At 38.9% G+C, this 12318-nt stretch overlaps 1 protein-coding gene across 1 annotated transcript; it reads right to left on the reverse strand.

The window, feature by feature from the left end:
• Nucleotides 1-811: 811 nt before the first annotated feature.
• wdr46 (WD repeat domain 46) lies at nt 812-11096 on the reverse strand. The gene is made up of 14 exons (XM_037773522.1): nt 10966-11096; nt 10552-10719; nt 9427-9507; nt 9227-9339; nt 9016-9103; nt 8481-8542; nt 7525-7629; nt 7235-7385; nt 6441-6676; nt 4091-4244; nt 3064-3211; nt 1715-1905; nt 1485-1598; nt 812-1377 (listed from the first exon to the last, which is right to left on the reverse strand). Exons 1-14 carry the CDS (start codon nt 11020-11022, stop codon nt 1258-1260), a joined length of 1788 nt encoding a protein of 595 aa, XP_037629450.1. The 5' UTR covers nt 11023-11096; the 3' UTR covers nt 812-1257.
• Nucleotides 11097-12318: the final 1222 nt, after the last annotated feature.

The raw sequence follows: 12318 nt of genomic DNA on the forward strand, positions 1-12318 counted from the left end.
TCATTGTAGTGAGACCATTTTTTTAAACTTGACCTCACTGTATAAAATGACCTGTGGTGACCTCTAGGATAATCACTGCCTCGTGAAACTTTACAGTCACAATCTAGAGACCTAGAGCAGAGGATGGATGGCTTTCCTAGGTAGATTAACAATAAGGGGGTTTCTGAGAAGTTTCCAGAACAGAAGCGCTTGCCATCCAATCGCCAAATTTTGCCAAATGTCAAGTCTTTGATACCAAATCACAGCATAGCTTTTTCTATGGTGTTCCTCAATGTCTTGGTGTCTTAATGTGTATTTTGACACACAATGCTGAGCTGCATTTCAAATTAATCTTCAGGATCCCAGCTTTCAGATGATGTACACCACTTCTGTGTGACATATACTGTTGAGTTTGACAAAAACAGGTCTAAGTGGGTCTCTTATGGTTAAAACAGAAAATGAGGATGTGAGGATTGAGTCACCACATTTCTTATTGCCTTTTTGTCACATGACTTCCAGAATTGCTTGAGCAATTACAGTTTCACTATACTTCTATATTTGGAAAATATTATGAGCATACTGTATATATAATTTGATCTATTAATTCTTCTCCTTCACAAAACTTGTTTATAAGGCACACTCATGTTGTCATTATTACCAGTGACTGTAGGTCAGACATCTCCAAAATACGCCTGCTGATTAATTTGGGAGGGATGCAGTCTATGCTGACATCAATTTAAACTCTGAGTAGTTCTGATAAGGAGTTAACCAAAGTGCTGACAATGTGTGAGCATATCTTACAGTATGTTGTGAGCTCAAATAACACTCTGAATTCTTGGCATTATATGGTTTATTTTTAGAACATATTTATATAAAACATGTGACATGCACTCAGTCAGTACAGCCACCAAAAGCACTCCCTTGCTCCATTCGACGAGGTCAAAAATAAGTGAAAAAATGTGCTCATCAGTAGAGAAAAAATACAACTTAACACAAATTCTGGATGACACCCATTATCCACCCATGTAGACAGGAAGTGCTTCAGGCTACAGGCATTAAATAGAACGGCCCTTTCACTGCACTGAAAATTGATTACTGATGATCTGCCACCCATGAGAGTGAGTCTTTATTAGCCGACTACATTCAGAATTTCCGCAGTTCCTGTTTTGTTCCCACAGTGGAATAATGTGTCCAAGAAATGTGTCCTTTATATGAAGGTCAAAGGTCACTCCCACAGAATGTCACTGGGTTTTGGGCTGCACAAAGGCTCCTCCTTTACTACTTTTTGAATCTGTCCAGAGCAGATCTCTGGCTGGATAACACCGCCTCCTTCTTCTCCCTCTGCTTTCTCTCTTTTTCAATCTTCATTTTGTCCTCCGTAGTTTCCCTGATTTCATCCTGGGGGGGGTGAACAAGTCAAGAGAGATGAGCCAGACACTAAAGATATAGCAGAAAGATCACAAAGCCATTGCATCACTTTTTATCTTATATTCTGGATTACTTACCCTCAGGTCCTCATGAGCCACTTGTCTCTTGCGCTTTTCAACATTGCCAGCCGAACTACGACCTTTTTTCTTATACCTCGGAACAAATTTTTCTTTGGCAAGTGGGTCAAAGCCCTGGGAAGACAAAAGATGCGTTTAGAAGGGTGTAAACTGTAATATATTTAATATGATCAAGAGTATTCCAAAAATAAAATCTGATGTGTGCCAATAAGATGCTTCCAGACACTGACCAGAGCCTGGACCCTGTCTTGGTGCTTTTGTTCAAAGGTGGCGCGGTCAACCCGTCCCAGCTCGGTGGGGTCGAGGGTGATGAGCTCTGGCTGGATCTTCTCCAGCAGGGCTTTAACCTCCCACTCCTGCCTCTGCTTTGCACTACGGTATGGATTTGCATCCAGACCGTCGAAGTTTGGCTCTCCCGCACCTGTGAATGTAAATGAAGTAGCCGGAGAACAAAACATTTGAATATATGATGGCAGCTGTTATGGTTGGGTTTACCCATCAAGAAACACACATGACCACATCAAGCTGAACCACCAGTTTCCTCACATTAAATTTTGTGTTAATTTTGACCCTGTCTATTGGTACGTGTCCACATGACCGTTTTTGGACGCCTCGCTTGCCAGCATTGGGCACTTGATGGGCTGCCACTGGACCCTCGAAACCAGGTAGCTGATTGGATGAGCGTTTTCAGTCGTGGGCTGCTGCTCCCAGCTTTCAAACCGGAACCAACATGGCGGCTTGTTTGGAAACTTTTTCCTCATATATTAAGAAAAAAGTTCACCAAAATGTGTTTCTGAAAACATTTTAAGTGAGAAATAAGCCATGGAGTTGCTGAATCTGTCTTCATTTTAGATCGACAACGGTTAGTAGTCTAGACGTCAACTTTATGCAAATGAGGAGCGGCCAACGTGACGGTCCGTCTCTCGAAACATAATGTATTTCCCCTTGTTTATAGTGTTCCTATGTTTTATTTAAATTTGTTCCTATTTTTCAATATGTCTGTTTACTTTTGTTCCACTTTTCTTTTTTTTTTACTCTGTCTTGCCTTGTTTTTTACTGATGCTTCTTGTTTCTGCACTATCCCCTTTGCTGCTGTACACTGCAAATTTCCCCACTGTGGGACTAATAAAGTATTATCTTATCTTATGTTACCAGAATGCATTGCACGGCTGCTTACATTGACAATGAACGGTATCATGGAAAGGACGGATCCTGTCCTTTCCTAAAACTTTTAAACTAGCTGTTGTCGAAAATAAGGACAGATTCAGCAACTGCATGACTTATTTCTCACCTAAATCTTTTTCAGAAACACATTTTAGTGAACCTTTTTCGTAATATGCGAGAAAAAGTTTCCAAACGAGCCGCCATGTTGGTTACGGTTTGAAAGCTGGGAGCAGCAGCCCACAAGGGAAAGCGTTTGTCCAATCAGGTGCCTAGAGTCTAGTGACAGTCCATCAAGCATCCAATGCTGGAAAGCGAGGCGATCCCTCGCGTCCAAAAACGCCCATGTGGACATGTACCATCAGTGCAACCTTCTTATTCAGTCTACTTTTAAATATAATGTGAAACCATGTCGGACCTGGTATGAGCATGCTGGTGAAACCATCTCCGTGCCCCACCCCGAGGACATCCTCAAAGGGACAGAAGTGCATCCCCCAAACTGTTCTCTGAACTCTGTGAGCCATGTAGGGTTTAGTCACAGGAGTGCTCCACACGTCTTTGTACACCTGCAGGGAGACAGATTTCACAGACACAGATTAGGTGATGTGAGGGTAAAAGGTTACCAATACGTAAAGAGGTGCCTTATGCATCGTTGGTTAACAGAAAAGAAAAAAGATAATTGTGATAAAAAAATGACTTTCTGCAATGTCATAGGTAATTTATAGCAGCAATGTGCAAAATGTCAGCTTGTTTTTTTTAATTCTATCTTTGGCCAGAAGAAGTCACTGCAGACTTTTTTCACAGCAGATGTTTTATCTTGTCATAGCAGCAAAAGCCCAGGTGTTTGTTTCACCTGGGCTTTTGCTGTAATGACAAGATTAAATATCTACTGTGAAAAAGGCCAATTGTCTTTTTGTAACACTCACTTCCCATAGATCACTTTATTTTACACGCCCCAAAGTTTCCCTTCCTTCTCTCGAAAAACAAACTCTGACATATATGTAACTATAAATGCAAAAGGAAGGTTCCTGAGAAGGAAATGTTGATTTATGATAGAGAAAACAGAGACCGAGTTCAGCTGCACAGCATGTGCAAAATTTTTTAAATGTATCTACAGGCAACTCAACACAACATCTGTCTCAGAATTGTGTCTCTATTTTCCCTATAATTAGTACCAGATTGCATAGCTCTTCACAGGAAATGTACTAGATCCTTATTAGGAAATTTCGGATGCGTAAAACAAAGTGTGGCCATCCAACGATGTCACCAATTCTGTAACATTTGTTGTTCAATATCAAAATGTTTTCCATGTGTCTGTGGTTCCCCTTTTTTCCCACTAAACCATAGTGTTTTTGCTGATCATGGTAAATATCCAGCTTCCTGTGTGCTCCAGATGGTTTTTCAATGACGAATCATGAATCATGCAGTGTGGAGGAGATAGTGACCTGAACAATGTCCCCCGTGGCTGCAGACAGCAGCCCTCTCTGGCTCAGCGACAAACAGGACGCTCCAGCAGGGAGGAAGTAGGACTTGAGGGGCTTGAAGGTTCTAATGTCATAGACCTTCAGCTTTTTATCCATACCAGATGTCACCATGTATCTGCCAAGAGGAGACCAAAACAACAGATTGCTCTCTGGTGGACACTGGGGAAATTGCAGTTCAGTGCTCACTGCAGAAAATGTAACAGTTATTCAACCTGACTATAAAGCTGTTTATTATTTACGGATTTTTTCTTCAAATTCTTTTTAACCACTTTCAACGACCCACTGTTCTGCCTTGCTCGCTCACGGAGCAGTTTGTTCCTTCCGCTCCCCAGCTCAAAGCTGCTCCACTCGAAAAAAAAAAACAAGCTGTGTTGTATTTTAATTAGGCTTTAGGCTACAAATGTTGTTGTTTTTTTTTACATTCAAAGCTTCTATTGAGGTTTTCAGATGAAGCTTCGAATGTCTGTCATATTTTGACCCTAAAAAAACTAATCCTCGAACAAAATTCTCAATTTGAATTAAGTGATTCATCGGATTAAATGAGGGAGTCTTTTTTTATTAAATCAACTTTCTTTAATCATTGCAACTCGTCAGTTTTGTTTAATTGCTACTAGACCGTCCCATTAATAGGTATACAGGTGTGTCCGTTGTGTGCAGTGAGTGGAAGAGAAAACAGTTTTTTGACTGCAGGGAAAATATTGTTTTTGAAAGGCTAAGCGCCAACAAATATGGACTGAAGCAGCATATTTCGTTAGATAGAAACATGATGAGATTTTGGATTCTTTTTTCAATAGATTTTGAGTTTTGGACTGATGACCGACTGAGACAATTACAGAGACGAGGGCTGGGCGGCGGCGCTGTGTGTATGCTTTTTTAATAATTAATATAGAGTACAAGCTTATAGATTGTGCATTTCTAGGGCTCGGAGAGAGAAGATGAACAGAGACACTGACTGTGCGGTCACTTTTCCTGGCAACACACACAAAACAGATGAATAATTTGTTCTGCAGCAGAGCAACAGACAGACAGCAGAGGTCACTAAAACCACTGCAGACATTGCGCCTAACAGGCAAATCGAAATGCACTTTTACAAAATTAGAATTATAATTAAAAGATGAACAAACCATTTACATTAATTGAACTCATCTGACCTGCTGCTCTGTAGTTATTGGAAATATTTGGAGCACACGAGTCTGAAACAATTGTACGCGGGCACTAGGGATGTCACAGTGAGGACATTTTCCCAGCGGTTCATAAACTTGTGACAACACCGGTGTTACTGTTTACACTGGACATTTTACAAGAAAATACGACAGTCAATATATGTACAGCGCTTACTTTGATCTTTAACGTTGAATGGCTGTGTGTCTGGCTTCTACGTTCCAGCTTTTGCTGCGGGGCCGCGCACACCAGCTGTGACCGCTCCGTCCCCCTCACAGAGATTGCCTCATTAATGTTATGATTCCCTCATAGCATTGGGTTTAAATCTGAAATATTGCCAAATAAGCGCTTTGCTTTTCGCTTTGACACCAAATCCTCCGCCATCGTTTTGTCTGTCAACTCTCTCTCATCCTGTGTGTGTGAAATGTGACTCCTGCTACTCTGTGCTGTGACCCCGTACATAGCACTTTCACTTTCAGTTTGTAGCGTCTGTCGTCTGACTATGTATTGATAACACGGCACCAATACACAAAAATGAACTAAATAAGTTTTATTATATAAAAAAAAAAAGCAAAACGACGGTGGGAGCTGTGGGCAAGTAATGTAATCGGTGTGTGCCCGAACACCGTGTAACACCGGTATCACAGACTATCAGGGCAAGCCTCGCAGAAATTGGGAGCGTTGGATGGAGTGGGAGATAGGGCGACGCTCCAACCTTTTAAAACATCCACTCCACTCTGTTTCACATGCTCTGACGAAGTAATTTCTTTCTAGATCTGGAGACAAAAAGGATTGATTGCAGGTATCTTTTGACTGGAGAAGATACTACTTGGTACTGGGTTATTACCTTAAAAGGTATCGGGTACCGGTACCCAGGCCTTGGTAAAATGCACGGCCAAGTACACGACTGAATCCTTAAAAATATGTTGTCTCCAGGCCGTGGGTTGAAGACAGGATTTGGTCAATGATTACAAGGACATATTACACTTTATAAAACTGAAGAAAAATATTAATGATGCCGTTTACACTGGGACTATTGTGAAACAACCTCTACATAATGTACATAATTATCCATTGCTTCCTGCCTCTAAAGGAAACCAAATATCCATGTTGTCTTACATAACGAGAGTAAAGTTTTAAGGTGACTCACGTGCCCGTCTTGTCTACAGCGACAGAGCGCACGCTGCCCTGGTGACAGAGCATCTTGACGAGGGCTTCTTTCTGGTTGGGCGACCAGAGGGTGACCGTGCCATTGTGGTGGCCCAGGTGGATGATGGCATTATGAGGGTTCTGGCACATCACATCAAGCCGGCCAGTCTTGGTGCAGGTGGCTGCCACCTCCTTTCCCACAGACACATCCAGGTATTGCAGGAAACTTGTAGCACTCTGGAGACAAGAGCGACAACAGGAAGGTTTGTCAGAGCTGATTACTGTTAGTGAATTCAAGGATCTGGAGAATAACACTCTGATCAATTTGTTTGCTTTTACATTTACTTTATCTGGATAAAATGTTTGGATAAAACTGTGAGGTGTGGAGGGAGAGATGCAAAGATACTGCGTGAGGTGAAAAGGGCTCAGTTTGTTGTTGTAGTTTAACACACACAGCTCATTAAGGTACTTTAAAGTCACCTCAAAGAAAGGCTAACCTGAAAAAAAAATCTAAATCCATCTAAGTGTACGCTATATTTAGAATATTTTCATCACTTTATCTTGCCGCCACACAGCCCTTTCTGACGGGGAACTGAGCTGAAAGTGAAACTTATCTATGCAGCCAGACATTGAGAAAAAAACTCTATCAATTGATCGCGTGATAAATAATATCAGAGTTTGTGGCAAATCCAGCATTGAACAGAAGACAATTTTTTGTTATTGCAGTAAGACATTCAAAATAAACATGCAATACATCATGTACAAAACCTAAAAGAACGGTTTTAATGAACCCACCACTGTTGCTAGAAGAAAGTGGTAGGGGAGGAACTGCATACGAAGGACGTCATTGAATTTGCGGATGCAGTGAAGCTCTATTCCGTTGGAGTCATAGATGTACAGCCACTTCTTCTGAGCCACCGCATACATGTTCTCACTATGGAGCCACCTAAATAAAAGGCAGAAAATGATTTTTAAGTATTGAGTATTTACAGAAAGGATGTTCACAGTTGCTGGTAGGTGAAGCATGATTGTAATGTACAAAATGTTGTGCTTTGTGCTGCACAATGTTAGGTTGGATGACTTACTTTACATCATTGACAGACTCCATCACGTTTATCTCACACATTAGCTGTTTGGACTGCCAGTCTATACAAGCAACATGGCCTCTCCTCCCACCAAGCAGGAGTTGACTGAAGTGAAAAAAACACACTGTTAACAAAATGTCCACAATTCAAACATTTAAATCAATATTTCTATATAATGTCGAAGGACTCGCTTGTAGTGATAAAGCCACAGAAAGTAAAAGTCTGCAGTTTCCTCAGCTCTACAGAGCATTTTAGCATAATTCAAGAGGCTTTATAATCTGTACATCATACAACCCCCTCTGTCCGTTTGATTGATTTTGATTACCCACCAACATTACTGTTCAGACACAGTTCTCTCTTTAGCTCTGTTTTCAGATGCAGCAGGCAGTGAAAAAGCTCTGAAAGAAACCCACTGTACACTACCTGCCCGGCATTATGGCTCTGTCCCGTTTAAAGGCCCTTCACTCCCTCTCAGGTGTTTTCAGAGTGAGCTATGCTTACAATTACATGATGTTACAAAACTCTATGCGCCAATAAAAATGATAACAGGGTAAATTGTCCCACCCTAACAGGTGCAACATTATACTGTAATGGCCATGGGATCACAAATTGTGGTTTTAATGGGTTTCAATGCGGACATTTTTGTCCTTAAGGGTCTGAGTGTCTGAATTTTGGCTACAAAGTTTATTAATAAAAGGAGCTGAGATGGAACTTCCAAAATAAAATAAAAACTCACAACCTTGCCAAAATGCATTAACACAGACAAAGGTATTGAAAATATTAAATTAAAAAGCCAAAAAGTTCCCTAGAGAGGCATAAGGGTTAAATATGAAAAATCTGGAGTTAATTTTCCCATAATGCTGAGCTAACTGACTAAATATTTTTAACTGTGGTAGCAACCCAATGACAAACACTTCATACATTGTTTGTACGAGTATGGAGAGTGAGATACTGACCGTCCAGTCTTGCTATAATCCACTCGATATGGTCCAAACTGAGACAGTTTAAGATTAAAATACTGAGAAGGAAGTGGGAGAGAGAAAAAACAAAACAAATTAATAAAAGGCAAACAATCTGGGGAACAACATCAGACATGGGAACCTATTTTCGAAAGTGCTTTTTAAATACATAAAATAAATAATCTTGTTCCATTTAAACAGACGTTTTTTTTTTTTTTTTTTTTACATGTTTTCTAATATTATGCTTTTTAAAACTAAAAACAGGAATTAAAAACACACCGGATTTGTGATGTTAAGGCCCCACACATTCTCTACTAATAAGTAAATAAAATAAGTTGGGAACAACCTAAGCTGTACAAACAAAACAAAGCTACTTTATTGTCAGCTTTTGCTGTAAATAAATATGTAAAGTAAAATTTGACCTTAAAAAAGGTCAAATATATACTTTATTTTATAGCCAAGACGCCAGCACTAAGATGTCAGAAGTGTGAAATCTTTCAACATCTAAACTAGTGTCCTATCAGTGTCCCACCTTTGTCGCAGATGTTATATCCACAGAATCTGCGATGTCTTCCTGAGAGATCGTACATGTGTCCTCGTCTTCATCTCCTTCAAGAAACCTGAGATTAAAGGAAAACATGTCACAACCAGCAATAACCTAAAGTGACATTTTTCATAATTGAATCTCTGTAACATCATACACTGTGACACGAAGCAGCCAGCCAACATTTAGAAGCAATTACCCTGCATCCTCTGGGAGTAGGAGGTCAAAGCGAGCAGCTTGTTTCTGGGCCATTTCTGAACCTTCCTCTGAGCGAGTGATCATGTCTTTCAGCTTGAAATGCTTGCGGCGAGGCTAGGAGGAGAAGAATAAAGGCATGAGATGTTGGCTAACTCCACATATTTATTATAAATTGTAAATAAGAGACATTGGGGTGCTTACCTTTTTAGTTTTATCTTTCCTCTTGAACTTCTGCAACCTGTCTTGTGGAATAGGAGCAGGCCCAGGGAAAGGGTCGGATTTCTGAGAGAGTGAAAAATAATTAGAAGAAATACGCTAGATTTACTTTGTGAAACATTCAAATTAAGGTAAATTGATGTAGAGCTGGGAGATATATTGATATAATATAAATACTAGAGTGTGAAAATAGATACTGTTTGGACTATGGGGTATTGCAATATTGTGGTATAGCTTGAATACATTCTTCTTCTGGTTGTAAAGGCTGCTTCACAGTTAGGGGATGCACCCCAATATTCAGTACAGGGCTTTTGAGTCAACATGAGTTCGGTAAAAACTACATTATTTTCATTCCATAATGACAAATATAATATTACTTTGATTCAGATTCATTTTATACTACATTGGAAATATACATTTAAGCATAACTTGTTATGTTGTATTAAAAAAAAACATAAAAATTTCAAGATACTTAATATGTCAAGAGGAATATAGGGAAATGTAAAGAGTGACGCACTATTTCCAATTGATGGAATGGAGCAGCTATAAAAAACAAAAGAGTCTCACTCAATGAAGAGCTGGAACAGGCTGATACAGAATAATGTATATTTATATATATGACACAGTCAGTGTGCAATAAAATGTGTTTTTTTTTTACAATCTTAAAGCTACTCAAGTAAAAACGAAACGGAAAACTTTAAGGAGATAAATTATTTCATCAAACCGTGAATTTCATGAATTGTTAGTCCCTGAAATACTCCTTCAGATTAAATATACCTAAATCTATCGACACATTTACACTTACCTGTACTTCAGATCTGATATTATATATATATATATACACATCTATATGCAACCAACCAAGACTGATTCCTACTGTTAATCTGTTTTGGGGCATTGTATATATATTTTCGATTTGCACCTTATTGTTACTTCATACTTGTACTGTAACTGCTGCACAGCATACAAAGCTAAATAAAGTTATACGTATTTATTCTTATCCTAATCAGAATAAAAACATGTGATATCTTGTAGATATATTTGCCACATCTGAATGACAGTGACACCTTGATGCTGACCTTGACACAACAATCACGTTAATTCTCTTACCCCTGATATGAATTTATTTCCATCTCCTTGATCTTCTTCTTCTTGCTTTCTTTTCTGTGCTTGTTTCTGTGTCTGTTGCAGAGCCTGTTCCGTCTGTTCTTCGTCTTTTCCCACTTTGTTTTCATCTTTCCCCTCCTCCTGTGTCTCCTCCCAGTAACGAGCTGCAGACTGTTCAAGAGGAGCAAACAAGTCAGCAGGTCAGCGAGAGTTTAGTGTATTTATTTGTGCCCAGAAACGTGGAGTCAGCTCGTCTCCTTCACGATCCCCTCAGGAACACATGCGTTGCCTGATGATAGAGAACTACTGCTACGTTGAGTGTCAGTCTGAAAAGCACCGTCCCAATCTCTCTCTCACATGATGATATCGACAGTTAAGACACTCTTGCGAGTTCTTTTCTTATTATATACACATTACCTTCTTCTTTTTCTCCACGTGTGTCTCATCCACCGCTGCCTCGACGGGAGACGCCATCTTTGTTGTATACGTTTTTCACTTCCTGTGACATCACTTCTGACTACGTCACTTCCAGCTAAACATTGAGTTTTTATTTTGAACAAATCCCTGAAATGTTACTTTCATAAAAAAAAAAAGTAATGGCGTGGCAACCCGAAAATGATTTTTTAAAAAAAGTCCTGTCGAAAATCATAAAAATAAAAAAGTAATGGCACTGCATGTGGAAAATCATTAAAAAAATAAGTCATGGGCGGCATGTCGAAAATCTTAAAAAAAAAAGAAGTCGTGGCACAGCATGTCGAAAAATGATAAAAAAAAAAAATCATGGCACTGCATGTCGAAAATCTTGAAAAAAAAATCGAGAATCATGAAAAAAAAATCAAAAATCATAAAAAAAAGTCATGGCGCGGCATGTCAAAAATCTTAAATAAAAAAGTCATAGCATGGCATGTCAAAAATCCCCCCAAAAAAGTCATGGTGAGGCATGTCGAAAATCCTAAAAAAAAAAAAATCATGGCGTGGCATCCCGAAAATCATTAAAAAAAAAAGTCGTGGCGCGGCATGTCAAAAATCATAAAAAAAGTCAAAAATCATTAAAAAAAAAATCATGGCACGGCATGTCGAAAATCTTGAAAAAAAGGCATGTCGAAAATCGTTAAAAAAAATCGAGAATCATGAAAAAAAAATCAAAAATCATAAAAAAAAGTCATGGTGCGGCATGTCGAAAATCCTAAAAAAAAAAAAATCATGGCGTGGCATCCCGAAAATCATTAAAAAAAAGTCGTGGCGCGGCATGTCAAAAATCATAAAAAAAGTCAAAAATCATTAAAAAAAAAATCATGGCGCGGCATCCTGAAAATCTTAAAAAAAAAAAGTCATGTCGAAAATCTTTAAAAAAAAATCGAGAATCATGAAAAAATAATTCAAAAATCATAAAAAAAAGTCATGGCGCAGCATGTCAAAAATCTTAAATAAAAAAGTCATAGCATAGCATGTCAAAAATCCCCCCCAAAAAGTCATGGTGCGGCATGTCGAAAATCCTAAAAAAAAAAAAAAAAGTCGTGGCGCGGCATCCCGAAAATCTTAGAAAAAAAGTCATGGTCATTTTAATGATGTGAAAAATCTTTAAAAAAAAAAAGTCGTTCCGCAGCATGTCGAAAATCTTAAAAAAAAAAAGTCATGTCGCGACATATCAAAAATCTTAAAAAAAAAAGTAATTCCGCGGCATGTCGAAAATCTAGAAAAAAAAAGCAAATCGTAAATCTTTTTTAAAAAAAAGTCGTGGAATGGCATGTCGAAAATGATAAAAAAAAA

This window comes from Sebastes umbrosus, chromosome 6, assembly GCF_015220745.1.
Source record: "Sebastes umbrosus isolate fSebUmb1 chromosome 6, fSebUmb1.pri, whole genome shotgun sequence".
Classification (NCBI taxonomy): Eukaryota; Metazoa; Chordata; class Actinopteri; order Perciformes; family Sebastidae; genus Sebastes; species Sebastes umbrosus.